Below are 13,314 nucleotides of genomic sequence, written 5' to 3' on the forward strand. Positions count from 1 at the left end.
AGCTAGGTGGCTCAGTGGATAATGCACTAGACCAGGAACTAGGAGGACCTGAGTTCAACTCTGACCTCAGACACTTACTAGCTGTATGACCTTGAGCAAGTCATTTAACCTCTATTCGCCTTAATCTGCTGGAGAACTAAAAGGCAAACCATCACAGTATCTTTGCCAAGAAAACCCCATGGACAGTATGATACATGGGATCATGAAGAATCAGTTATGACTAACCAACTACAAATTACTGTCAACTAAACTCTGCACAATCTAACCACCTCCAGAAATTATTAATCACTGTGACTTACGTGTTTTTTTGTGGGGCTTGGGAGTCAGAGGAGACGTAGAGGTTCAGAACTATGATTTATATATGTGAAACTCTCAGTAAAGAAACTTTCTCTACCAATAAAAATGGATAACTCATTGGTAACTGATAATTTTAGAGGACTGTCTGAGTCACTTCAAACTGAGTTTAAATGATTTGGCCATGGTCACATAGCTAGTGTGTGAGACAGAACCGGAGAACAGCCTTTCTGACTCCAAAGGCTGGCCCTCTATTGACTATGCCACTCTGTCTGTCTCATTGCACATGGAAGGTATTTAATAAATGCTGAATTGAGTTGGATTAATTGATGTTTAACTGTATATGTATATGTTGTTTCCTCTGTTAGAACATAAACTTCTTGAGTATAGGGGCAATTTCTTTTCTGTCTTTGTGACCCTATTAATTAGCATAGTGTCTGGCAATATAGTAGGTACTTATTAAATGCTTGTTGGCTGATTGATAACAAAAAATTTTGGCAAAGGATAGAGCACTGGATCTATAGTCAGTAAGACTGGAATTCACATCTAACCTCAGGTACTTCTCAGCTGTGTGACCTTGAGCAAGTCACTTTACCACTGTCTTCTGCCTCAGTTTCCTCATAAGTAAAATGGGGATAAATAGCACCTGCCTCCCAGGATTGTTGTCGGGCTAAAATGAGCTCGTATCTGTAAAGTGTTTCATAGACTTTAAAGTGTTATATAAATACTAGCTGTTATTATTCAAGAAGAAAAATAATACATTTCTTTCTTCTAAGTAGCTTGCCATATAATAGGGGGGATAAAGACATATATCAATGTGTTTGACATGAGGTAAATGTGAGGACAAAGGAGACATCTAAAGAAAGTGCAATATTCATTACAAGGAAGGAGAAATAATTTTCATCTGAGGGGATCAAAGAAGTGTTCAAGGAGGAGGCTGTCTTTTCCATAAATGCAAAACATTCATACTTTTACCAATATTTTGTATTTATCAATTGCTCAATGAGTTGGTATTTTTACTGTGTTGTGTAAGACACTAGAACTGTCAATCAACGAACCTTTATTTAGCACCTACAGTATACCAAGAACATGGATTTTGAAGTTCCAAATAATACTGTACTTATTTATTGAAAACAACTTTCAATGTAATAAAATTCTAGAATTAAACAAAATTAGGTAATTCCTTTATTGCAAGCCCAATATACGAATGTGCTACATATCACTTATCAATGTGAAGTTGCAAAGGATATGATATATATTTGTATGTATGAATATATGTTTCTGTACATGATGTGTAAATAGTTATGTATAAGCATTGTTTAAGAAGTCATACAAAGAGGGGCTGCTAGGTGGCGCAGTGGATAGAGCACCGGCCCTGGATTCAGGAGAACCTGAGTTCAAATACGGCCTCAGACACATAACACTTACTAGCTGTGTGACCCTGGGCAAGTCACTTAACCATATTGCCTAGCCAAAAAAAAAAAAGACAACCCAACAAAACAAACAAAAAAAGAAGTCATACAATGAGAAATAAGAAGATACAATAATAGTGTCATTAAATGATGAATTACCTCTGACAGTATTCCCCTGGCAGTATTATGTGAGGAGGTAATAGAATGCAATAGATCTTATTTTTTTTCTTCCCCTTTAGCTTTGTAATAAAATAGTATTTCTGGTGAGCTTTGTTGGAAATCGTGGAACGTTTACTCGTGGGTACCGAGCAGTTATCATGGACATGGCCTTTCTCTACCATGTGGCTTATGTCTTGGTCTGCATGCTGGGTCTCTTTGTCCATGAGTTCTTCTACAGTTTCTTGGTGAGTACCTATCTAAAAAAGACAGTGTCTGATCTATGTACATAATACGCTTTCTTATTTATATGTGTATATATGATATAGATGTATCTCTATATACATACACTTCTCTCTCTATGTGTGTGTGTATATCTATATCTATATCATGTACACATAGATATCAATTTCTATATCATCTGATTCTATTTATTTTTTGTCAGGGCCTGACAATCCATCCAAATCATGGATACAAATACATGGATAAGAACAGAACTAGGAGCTCTTTTTCATTAAGGTCTTTTTTTCCTAGAAACTCTCATACAAGTTACAACCTTTTAAATCTAAGAAGCTATAAAGTACTTAACCTCTGTGCTAAATTTATTTGATGTGCAACTTGTCTTTGTATCCTATTGCATTAGCACACTGATTTACACAGTGTATGGCAAATAATTGTTTGAATTGTGTGTACTGCCAAATTCATATTCTCTTTTCCATTCAGAAAAATTCTATGATAGAAGATATAGAACTTTGAAAGGAAAGATATTAGAATTTACAAGCTTATTTGAATTCCTGAAGTCTTATAGTTCACAACAATAATTACAGGTGTAGAAAGTTTTTCATATTTTTTAATGTACAGAATAACAATGAAGATATCATTTGAAAAACTCTGTTGAGTGGAAATAACACAAGATCATAATGAATGGATTTGCTAATTATCTGTCATTTCTATATACGCTGGCATGCATTCTCTCTTTTAACTGTAACACATACTTCACAAGTATGCATGATAAAATTAAAGCATAATCTTTTTGTTTAGATACAAAACATTATTTAGATCTAATACTGAGATTGTTATAGTTTTGTATGTTCTTTCTCGGTTGACTAGATTGTTTATCAAACCAGTGTAGTATATTATCAAAGAGTTTTATTAAATTTATCCTTAAATGAAAATATTAAAATTGCTTGTACTCTCCCACATATAAGATATTTGGGGTCAATATTTTTCCTAGGATTAACTAGAATGATTCTACCTACTGTTTGTGTGCTGTTCTCATGTTTATTTATTCCTCTCTTATTCTATTACATTTTTAGCTTTTTGATTTGGTGTACAGAGAGGAGACTTTGCTCAATGTTATAAAGAGTGTCACCCGAAATGGTCGCTCCATTATTCTGACTGCAGTCCTCGCTCTCATCCTCGTCTACTTGTTCTCCATTATTGGATTCCTGTTTTTGAAAGATGACTTTATTATGGAGGTGGATAGGCTGAAAAACAGAACACCTATTACAGGTATTTCTTTTACCATTAAATCACTCTTCTGATGGAAGAATATTACTCCTCTGTCGCTTGTTAACTATATTATAGATAAAAGCTAATGGGTAAAATTTTTGTCCTTTATTTCTCTGGAAACATGGATTTATTCAATGCTGAAAGACTACTGACATGACAGACTCTGCCTCTCTGTATAAAGATAAGGAAAGAGGAGGAAAAGGAGAGAGAGCAGAAAGCAAGAGAGACAGAGAAAGAGAAGGTGGAGGAAAGTGAGAGAGACATGGAGAAAAAGAGACAGAGAGAGGGGAAAAGAGAGAAATGGGGGGTCAGGCAGACATAGGTAGAGGGCACTGTGGATAGGGTTCTGGAAGAAGTGAGTCTGCCTCAGTTTTAGAAGTTGGGATTAAGTGTCATATACAACAAACCTTAAGAAGGCCAGTGTCTCTGGATCATGGATTTCATAGAGAGGAGTGATGTGTAAGAAGACTGGAAAGGCAGGAGGGGGCAAAGTTGTGAAGAGATTTAGATGTGAAACAAAGCATTTCATATTATTACCTGGAAGTAATAGGGTGCCATTTATCAGGCATTTAGGGTTAGCCAGTAGCCATGGTGACTTAGTCAGACTTTCATATTAGGAAAATTACTTTGCCACCTCAGTAGAGAGTGGCTTGGAATGGGGAGAGATTTCAGACAGGAAAGGCTATTGCTGTAGTCCAGGTGTCAGGTAATGAGAACCTGCGTGAGTGGTAGCTGTGTGAATGGAGAGAAGAGAACATATTTGAGAGATGCTGTGAGGGTAGAAACAATGATGTGGCAATAAAATTGAATGTGTGGAGTAAGTTAGAGAGACGTCAAGGATGACATTGAGGTTGTGAATTTCTGACTGGCAGGATGGTGGTATCTATCCTCAAAGAAGTAGAGAAAAGAAGAGGATTTTGGAGAAAAGATAATTAGTTTTGTTTTGGATAGAATGAGTTTGTCTAGTAAGTGACTAGCTAGCTATATGACCCTGGGCAAGTCAATTAGCCTCTTCATGTCTTGGTTTTCTCATCTGCAAAAGAGGAATATCATATCACCTATCTCATTGGGTTGTTGTGGAGACTAAATAGGTTAATATATTTAAAGCACTCTTCAAATCTTAAAGCACTGTAGAAATGCTAATTATGCTGATAATGATGAGGAAGAAGATGATATCTAAATAGGCAGTTGGAGATGACAGACTTGAACTAAGCATAAAGATTAGGGATAGATTTATAGATCTGGGGATCATCTGAATAGAGATAATAAATTAAAACATGGTAGTTAATTTTACCTATGGGAAATCACCAAGTGAAATAGTAATGAAGAAGAAAAGAGGACTGGGAGAGAGACTTTTGGATATATGTGGTTGGTAAGCATAACCTAGATGAGAACCAGCAAAAGATCCTGAGAAGAAGGAATTAGGTAGGTCAGAGACTGTTGTCATTTTTGTCTTTGTATCCTTTGTACCTAGCACAGTGCCTAACATATAGTACATGATAAACATTTATTAAATTAATGACTGAATGTTGCCTTCTTTATCTTCTGTACAAGTTATTTCCCTGATTTATTTGAAGAAAAAAAAATTGTCCTGAAAGACTTGCATTTCTTATCTAATGATGAATTAGAATTTGCTTAAAGGTCTCCAGAATATTGGAAATTCAAACAACTTCTTAGATTTGTAGCTTGATCAAGTCAGCATATTCAATGTAGAGTCTGATGAATGAATGAAGGAATGAGTGAGTGAGTGGTAAACCATTTATTAAGTATTTATGTGCTAAGGCACTGCACTAGGCACTGGGCATACCAAAAGCAGACATGGCACTTCTTGCTCTCAAGAAAGTTATATTCTAATGGAGGAAGATTTTGGGAGATTAAAGGAGAGCAGGGATGTGGGGGTATGAGTATGGTGGCATAGTTTGGAAGTGGCCAAGCAGTGATGTGGAAGACTGGTTCTGGACAAGATAAAGTGAAAGTTTACCACCTGTCAGAGCCCAGGGACCCAGGGAGTAGAGTCCAGGTAGTTCAGGTGAGTGGGGCTTGAGAAAGACAGATAGAGTGCATTTAAAATGTGTATCATTTCTTTTTCGAATGTGGCAATATCCTTAAAAAACTTCATTATTCTGCTTTAGAAAGGAAATAACTTTGTTTGATGATCACCAATATCAGGTGAGGCATGAAAGAAGACAGACATATCCTTGCCAAAGGTATTCACTACTATTGTGTAGGAGAGCCAGTGTAGAGTTGAAATTGAGGAAGGAATTCTTATAGATAGTGAGGCCCTCCTAGTGTTTTTAGTTTGTGGATGACGTGACATCTTGTTGATTATAGCAAGAGCAGGAACTTTGCAGAACTTTCTGCAAAAGATCCAGAACCAATCAAAAGAATTTTGCCTAAGCATACACATAAGAAAAACTAAGGGAATGTAGAATGCCCGTTGTTTAGAATATCACATAAAATTAGACCAAGGGATTTTAACTGGTTTTGTCTCCTGTTCCTCTTTGTCAGTCTGGTCCAAGGGATCCTGTCTACTTCCTTTGAGAATAATGTTTTTGAATAATTGGGAAAAAAGAAAGGAGGGAAAGAAGAAAGGAGGGAGAGAGGGAAGAAAGGAAAGGAGGGAGAGAAGAAAGGAAGAAGAGAAAGAAATAGGGAGAGAGACAAGTAAGGAGGGAAAGAAGGAGAGAAGGAAGGAAGAAAAAAGAAAGAAGTGTATTTCTATGGTACCCTTATGATATCAATAGAAAATGAAGAAACTGCTTGGCATGTTGGATGGAACCCCTCCCCACATTGTGAACTTATGGAAGTACAAGAGTCACATAGGGCAAGAATGGATAATGATATGTATCTTTGGAGAGTATTCACATCAGTGACATCTCAGATACAGTTGAGTTTTTGCATGTATTGTGAACATGAACCATTTTCTATAGGAACAAAAATACCTTCTAGTTATTATATGATATGAAATGATTAGAATAAAAAATCAAGTTTCTTAACAAAATCACTTATGAATTTTTATTGAGGGAGCTAGTGAGTAATGAAAAACATATGCAAATAGCATGACTACATAAGCTAATATTACTAAAAAGAATGATAAATTTTGTATGATAGCATATGTGAGACCAAGACATAGAATGTATCACTTGAGTTTCTGAAACAATAGTTTGGCTTAGACATATTAAAAATGTTAGCTTTGAAGGCATGTACAGTAAGTAAGTTTCAGGCTTTAATTAATCATTCAATAAACAAAACACTTACTTATATGTCAGGCACTGTGCTAAGCTACAAAAATTATGATGTAATTTCTATGTGCAAAGAGCTTATATTAAAATGTGGTGACAAGGGTGTGAGTTGGGGGGTTTGGAGGCATGATTATATGTCAAATGAGTCTGGAAAGATAGGTTGGGCCATCTCGTGAAGAGTTTTAAAAGATAAACAGAGGAGTTTATGTTTTATACTACAAAGCAATAGAATGCTAATGGACTTGATTGAGTAGAGGAGTGATGTGATTAGAACTATCCTTAAGGAAAAGCAAATGAGAAACAGCGTGTAGGAAGGATTGGAGTGGGGAGAGACAAGAGACACCAAGACTAGTTGGGGAGGCTATTACAATAATAGAGTAAATAAGTGATGAAAACCTGAAATAATGTGGTAGCTGTGTGTTGTGTGAATGTACAGAACAAATCAGATTCAAGAGATGCCATGGAGATAGAAATGGCAAGGTTTGGTAACTAATTGGACATGTGGGGTGGAGGAGAGTGCGGAGCTAATGGAAATGCCATGGTTATGAATCTGGAAGACTAGAAGGAAAATGGTTCCTTCAACAGAAATAGGGATGTTAGGAGAAGATAATTAAGTTTTGGATGTGAGGTTGAGGTACTTCTGGGCCATCAAGTTTGAACATGTCTAAAAGGTAATTGGTAATGTGGAACCAAAGCTCTGGTCTAAGACTGAGGATGAATATATAGATTCATGAATCATCTGCATAGAAATAATTGAGCTGTTAAGGAGCTGTTGAGATTACTAAGAGACAGTGTTGAAAGAGAAGACAGGAGGGTCTAGGATAGACCTTGAGAAACTTCCATATTTAGGAGATATGATATGGATAATGAGCCAGCAAAGCAGATTAAGAAGGAGTAGTAAGATAGATAGGAAGAAAAGCAGAAGAGACCAGTGTCGTGAAAAAGCAGAAAGGAAAGAATATCCACAAGAAAAGGGTGGTCAACAATGTCTAATGAACTAGAGAGGTAGAGAAGGATGAGGCTTGAGAAAAAAAACCATTGACAATTCAAGAATCATTATTAATTTTGGAGAGAATGATTTCAGTTGAATGATTAAGTCAGAAGCCAGACTACAAAGGATTGAGGAGTGAGGAAGAGGAGAAACAAAAAAGGCTGTGAGTGTAGATAGCTTCTTCAAGGAGTTTGCTTGAAAAACATAGGAGAGATAGAAGGTGATAATGTGAAGGTATGGTAGGATCCAGTGAAGGCAGGTTTTTTAAGGACAAAGTAGACTTGGCATATTTAAAATAGATATGAAAAGGTTGAGGATTTAAGAAAGTAAAAGATTGAGGATGAATTCTGTTGAAGAGGGCGGGAAGGGGTTGGATCAAGCAGACATGTAGAAGGGCTAGATTTGATAAGGGGGAGTGAATGTAGATGATATCAAGGGGTTTTGAGTTTGAAAAGTATGAGAAGAGGGACCTAATATTGAATGACCTCAATTTTCCCAGTAAAAAACAAACAAACGGAAGTCCTCAGCTAGGAAGGCAGGTGGTTAAAAGGAATGGAAATGTGGGGGACTTGAGGAAGGAAGAGAAGGTTTGGAATAGCTGCTGTGGAGAATGAAATAGACAGTCAATTAGAGAAGGATAGACTGCCTTGCGACAATGTAAGCATAGTTGAGGTCAGATGATATTAATTTGTAATGTTACCAGTCAAAACAGTTGTGAGATTCCTGCAGCTCCATTCTTCATCTTGTGAATAGGAACAGAGAAGGCACATGGTGGGAGTAGGCCAGGCCTAGGGTTTGGAAAGAGATGGACAGCAATAGAACAAAGAGGCATGGATATTTTATCTAAAATATTGAACACTATCATGCATAATTTAGTTTGTTCAAATAACTGGATAGAATATGAAGGAAAGGTCTGGTTAGAAAGGAAGGAAAATACTTCTGGATCATGTGAGCAACAAGATGGAAGACTAGATATTTTCACTGATCTCAAACATCTCCAAAACATAACTTGTGCACCAAAGATAAAGCAACTTTATCTATGTCCATGGTCTAGGACACCAAATACAGAAAAGAAGGTTAAAACACAAAAACCCATAAACTGAAGCTCACTGATCCTAAGTTCTCTCAGCTCCTCTCCCCTACCTCCTATGCTACAGCTGCCTGCAGTGAGGTTGTACTTAGTAAACTCAAGGACCTTACAGCTTGCAACAAAATCCCCCCCCCCCATTCTTCTTAATGCCAGTTACCTAGCTCAGGCTGCAGAAGTTTACTCTGAGACAGCCAGTGCCCCAGCACCCTTTAAAAGTAAAAGCATACTGGGAGCTGCAGTTACAATGGCAGCAGGCAGCCCTGCAGCACTAGTGCTGCAAAGCCCTGACCTACTTGGGCCAGGGCAGACAATCCCATAAGCACCAGTGTGGCAGTTCAGAGAACTGCCATTGCCAGGTCAGAAAACTGAAGAACAGAGGGAAGGGGGCAGGACACCAGATCAGGATACCATGTGTTAGGGAGCATTCTACTAAGCCTGAGGGAAAGAGCTCAACATCCATCTGGGGTCAGTTCTGTCCACCTAAAAGTCATTTGGGACAGAGATCTTGGCTGGTGAAACCTGAATTGCCCAGCGTGAGAGGAAGTTGAGATTCTTTGAGATCCAACCCCCAAGAAAACCACAATCAGAGGGGACAGAATCAGAAAATATGCAATAGGAGAAAATCCAATAGGGCACTGATGGACTTAGTCACCTGGAAAGCTCTTCAGGTTCAGAATGCAAAGACTGCGATTCCCCTTGGTCTGGGATTCCTGATCTGGTTATTCCAGGTTTGAGACTGGCCTGGGGGCTAAAATTGAGACCCAACACCTTCCTCCCCATCCCACCCCCTATCCCCACACACACTCTGCTCCCTCATCAGGACAGGTCAAACAGCTGCTGGGTACTTCTGTACTTCCTTGCTCCATATACATCCGAGGGCTTCCAATGGATGCTTACCTTGGAAAGCTACCCTTATGTGTAAGTCCCCTCCTGTTTCCATCCAGAATCTGTGATCCAGCACTAGGTGGTGAGCAACAGCTTCCAAGTGGCATCTGTTCTTGCTCCCTGCACAAGATCAGGTCCCTCTGCTGCTCACTCTTGGCTGGCCACATGGGAAACCTAGAAAGTTTGATAGAAAGAGAGGTTTCTCAGAAGTACTTGTGCTTCAGGCCATCTTCTGCATTGATCCTCCAGCCAGGATATTAGGTCAAGAACTTGCTCATCAGTTCATGTCTGGCCAACGTTTAGACTATCAAGAAGTGAATGTGAGACTCAGAGAATCATAGAATTTTAGAATTAAAAAGGCAAACAGGCATCCTTCATTGGCCAGACCTCTATGTGCCTCAGCACAGCCCCAGGCAAACAGGCATCTTCCAGTGTCCAGACCTCCACCTGTTTCAGTGTAGCCCCAGGGAAATGCAGAAACATTCCACTGAGCCTTAGCACATGCCAGACACCACCACTAGAACTCCAGCTCAGCACCAGGTAAGCTGACAAACCCCTACAGCCTCCAGCAGTGGCTGCCACCCCTCACCATATCCCCTCAGCACAGCACCAGACATGATGGTCCCTGAGGGGCCTCAGGACAACATTAATGCAGCAACAGGTAAACAGGCAGGCTTTCATCCACTGGCACAAGAAGCCTAAGACAGTGCCCCTTTCACTCCAGAAGCAGAGCTCAAATTTAAAAGAAAGGAAAAAGGCCAAAAACAAAAAGATGAGCAAAAAGCAACAAAAAAAGAACCTGACCATAGAAAGTTATTATGGTGACAGGGAAGATCAAGACACAAATTCAGAAGGGGACAACAGTGTCAAAACACAAATGGTCAAAACCCCAAAGAAAAACAGGAAGTAGTCTCAAGCAGAAAGAACTCATGGAAGAGCTGAAAAAGGAGCTTAAAATCATATAAGAGAGGTGGAAGAAAAAATGGGAAAAGAAATGAGAGTGATGCAAGAGAATTATGGAAAAGCTCAACAGCTTGGAAAACTGATAAAAAGTAGAATTGGCCAAATGGAAAAGGAGATAAAAAAAATTCACTGAAGAAAACAACTCCTTAAAGAGTATAATTGGCCAAATGGAAAAAAAAGTACAAAAGCTAATTGAGGAAAACAACACCTTAAAAGTTAGAATTGGGCAAGGGGAAGCTAATGATTCTATGAGGCATCAAGACTCAATCAAACAAATTCAAAAGAATGAAAAAAAATACAAGAAAATGTAAAATACCTCATGGGAAAAAACAACTGACCTGGAAAACAATATCAGAATCATTGAACTACCTGAAAGCCATAATCAAAAGGAGGATATGGACAGAAACTTTGAAGAAATTATCAAGGAAAACTGCCCTGATGTCCTAGAAGCAGAGGGCAAAATAGGCATTGAAAGAATCCACCAATCACCTCAGGAAAGAGATCCCCCCAAAAAACCTCTAAGGAACAATATAGCCAAGTTACAGAACTACCAGGGCAAAGAAAAAATACTGCAAGTGGACAAAAAGAAACAATTCAAATATCTGGGTGCCATAATCAGGATTACATAGGACTTGGCAGCTGCAATATTAAAGGATCAGAGATGATGGAATATGATATTCTGGAAAACAAAGGAACTAAGACTATAGCCAAGAATCACCTAGTTGGTGAAATTATCTCCAAGGGAAAAAGTGGTCATTCAATGAAATGGAAGGTTTCCAAGCTTTCATAAGGAGAAGACTAGAATTGAACAAAAAAATTTGATCTCCAATGTCAAGTCCTAAGAGAAGGCTAAAAAGGTAAAAAGGGGAATGAAAACATAAGGGATTCAATGAAGTTGACCTGGTTATGATATTTGTATTTCTTAAAATTTGTAATTCTTAAAAATTATACCACTAATAGTAAAATTAAAAGGAATATACATAGATAGAGGGTATGGGTATAAGGTGATTTGAGGGAATGATATGAAAATAAGAGATGAGAAAGAGGAGCATGCTGGGTGGAGAGGGAAGGGAGAGGTAGAATGGGGTAAATTATTTCACATGGAGTGCAAAAAAGTGGAGGGAAGAATGGGAGGGTGAGTAATAGGCATTGCTTGAACCTTATTCTCATCAGTATTGGCTCAAAGAGAGAATAATATACACTATCAGTTGAATATAGAAATCTATCTTTCTCAATAGGAAAGTAGGAGCCGAGAAGATTAAGTAAAGGTGGGGAGAGGAGTGAGAACTGACAGAAGAGAGGGCAGACCAGGGGAGGTATAAACAGAAGCAAAACACTGGTGAGAAGGGAAAGGGTGAAAGGAGAGAGAAGACAAACAGTAGGAAAAATAGGATGGAGGGAAATACACAGTTTGTAATCATAACTGTGAATGTGAATTGGATGAAATCTCCCATAAAAAAGAAATGGATAACAGAGTGGGTAAAAAACCAAAATCCTACAATATGTTGTTTACAAGAAATACACTTGAAACAGAGAGACACATACACAGAGCAAAGATAAGGGGCTGCAGCAGAATCTATTATGCTTCAGCTGAAGTAAAAAAAAAAAAGCAGGGGTAGCAATCCTGATCTTAGATGAAGCAAAAGCAAAAATAGACCTAATTAAAAGAGATAAGGAAAGAAAGTACATCTTGTTAAAAGGTACCATAAGCAATGAAGCAGTATCAATACTAAAAATATTTGCACTAAGTGATATAGCATCCAAATTCTTTTTTTTTAAGTTTATGTAAAATTTATTTGACCAAAAGCTAGAAAAAGGTATCCTACTATATAGGATACTTTCGGTAAAGATCTAAATGAAAAGCACTGGTTTCATTCAGCTTCACACTTCCTAGTGTGTTTCTGGGTAGTGTGATGCTTAATAAATAGGAATGAGGACTGGGATTATATGCTAGAAGCAGGGTAGTTTTTAAACACAACTGTAGACTTAAGTCTTCATATCTGTTCCACACTGCTGTGGAATAAAGAATGTTTTAGCATTGTACACAAGGAAACTGTTTAGAAACAACAAATAGGAACGTCTATTTGAATCTCTGAATCTGGTTAAATCAGGAGGTTTTTGGTCTGTATTAAAGTTGGTCCCAAAAATAGAGGTTAAAATGCCTCTAAAAATAGAACAATCTTACATTTGCCATACTATGGCAGTCTAAAATAAAATTAAGACAATTTGAATTTTGTTTTCCTTTAGTGACAGAGAGGCACCTTTAGTCTTGTATTTCTAGCCAACAGATTCATGGACACAGAAAGTGGCATGGAAGAGGGATGTTGGGAAGCACTACTATGCTATAACCACCAGAGAGACAGGCTGCCATATGAATTCTCACTGAATTGCTGGCTGACTGTTACTGATGCTCAGCCATACAGAAATCAGGGAGCAGAACAAACATCGTTCCTTATTTGGAATGAGACTTTCAGTTAGCATCCAAATCCTTAAAGGAGAAGTTAAGCAAGTTACAGGTTCAGTACCAAACAAGAGATAGAGAGCATTACAAAATGTAAAATAGATCATTTTAATAATATTAAATTAAAAAGCTTTTGCACAAACAAACCGATGCAACCAAGATTAGAAGGAAAGCAGAAAGCTGTTAACAATATTTATAGCAAGTGTTTCTGATAAAGGCCTCATTTCTCAAAGATATAGAGAACTGAGTCAAATTTACAAGAATACAAGCCGTTTCCCAATTTATAGATAGTTCAAAGGATATGAACA

The 13,314-nt window shown here is 37.9% G+C and overlaps 1 protein-coding gene across 1 annotated transcript in view; it reads left to right on the forward strand.

The window, feature by feature from the left end:
- ITPR2 (inositol 1,4,5-trisphosphate receptor type 2) overlaps positions 1 to 13,314 on the forward strand; it is a 509,346-nt gene that overhangs the window by 425,566 nt on the left and 70,466 nt on the right. Inside the window, exons 50-51 of the mRNA XM_020965011.2 lie at positions 1,946 to 2,110; positions 3,179 to 3,374. Of these exons, the coding sequence (XP_020820670.1) occupies positions 1,946 to 2,110; positions 3,179 to 3,374 (361 nt within the window). The remainder of the gene's footprint in view (positions 1 to 1,945; positions 2,111 to 3,178; positions 3,375 to 13,314) is intronic.

This window comes from Phascolarctos cinereus, unplaced genomic scaffold (genome assembly GCF_003287225.1).
Source record: "Phascolarctos cinereus isolate Bilbo 61053 unplaced genomic scaffold, phaCin_HiC Scaffold_1;HRSCAF=81, whole genome shotgun sequence".
In the NCBI taxonomy this organism is placed as follows: Eukaryota; Metazoa; Chordata; class Mammalia; order Diprotodontia; family Phascolarctidae; genus Phascolarctos; species Phascolarctos cinereus.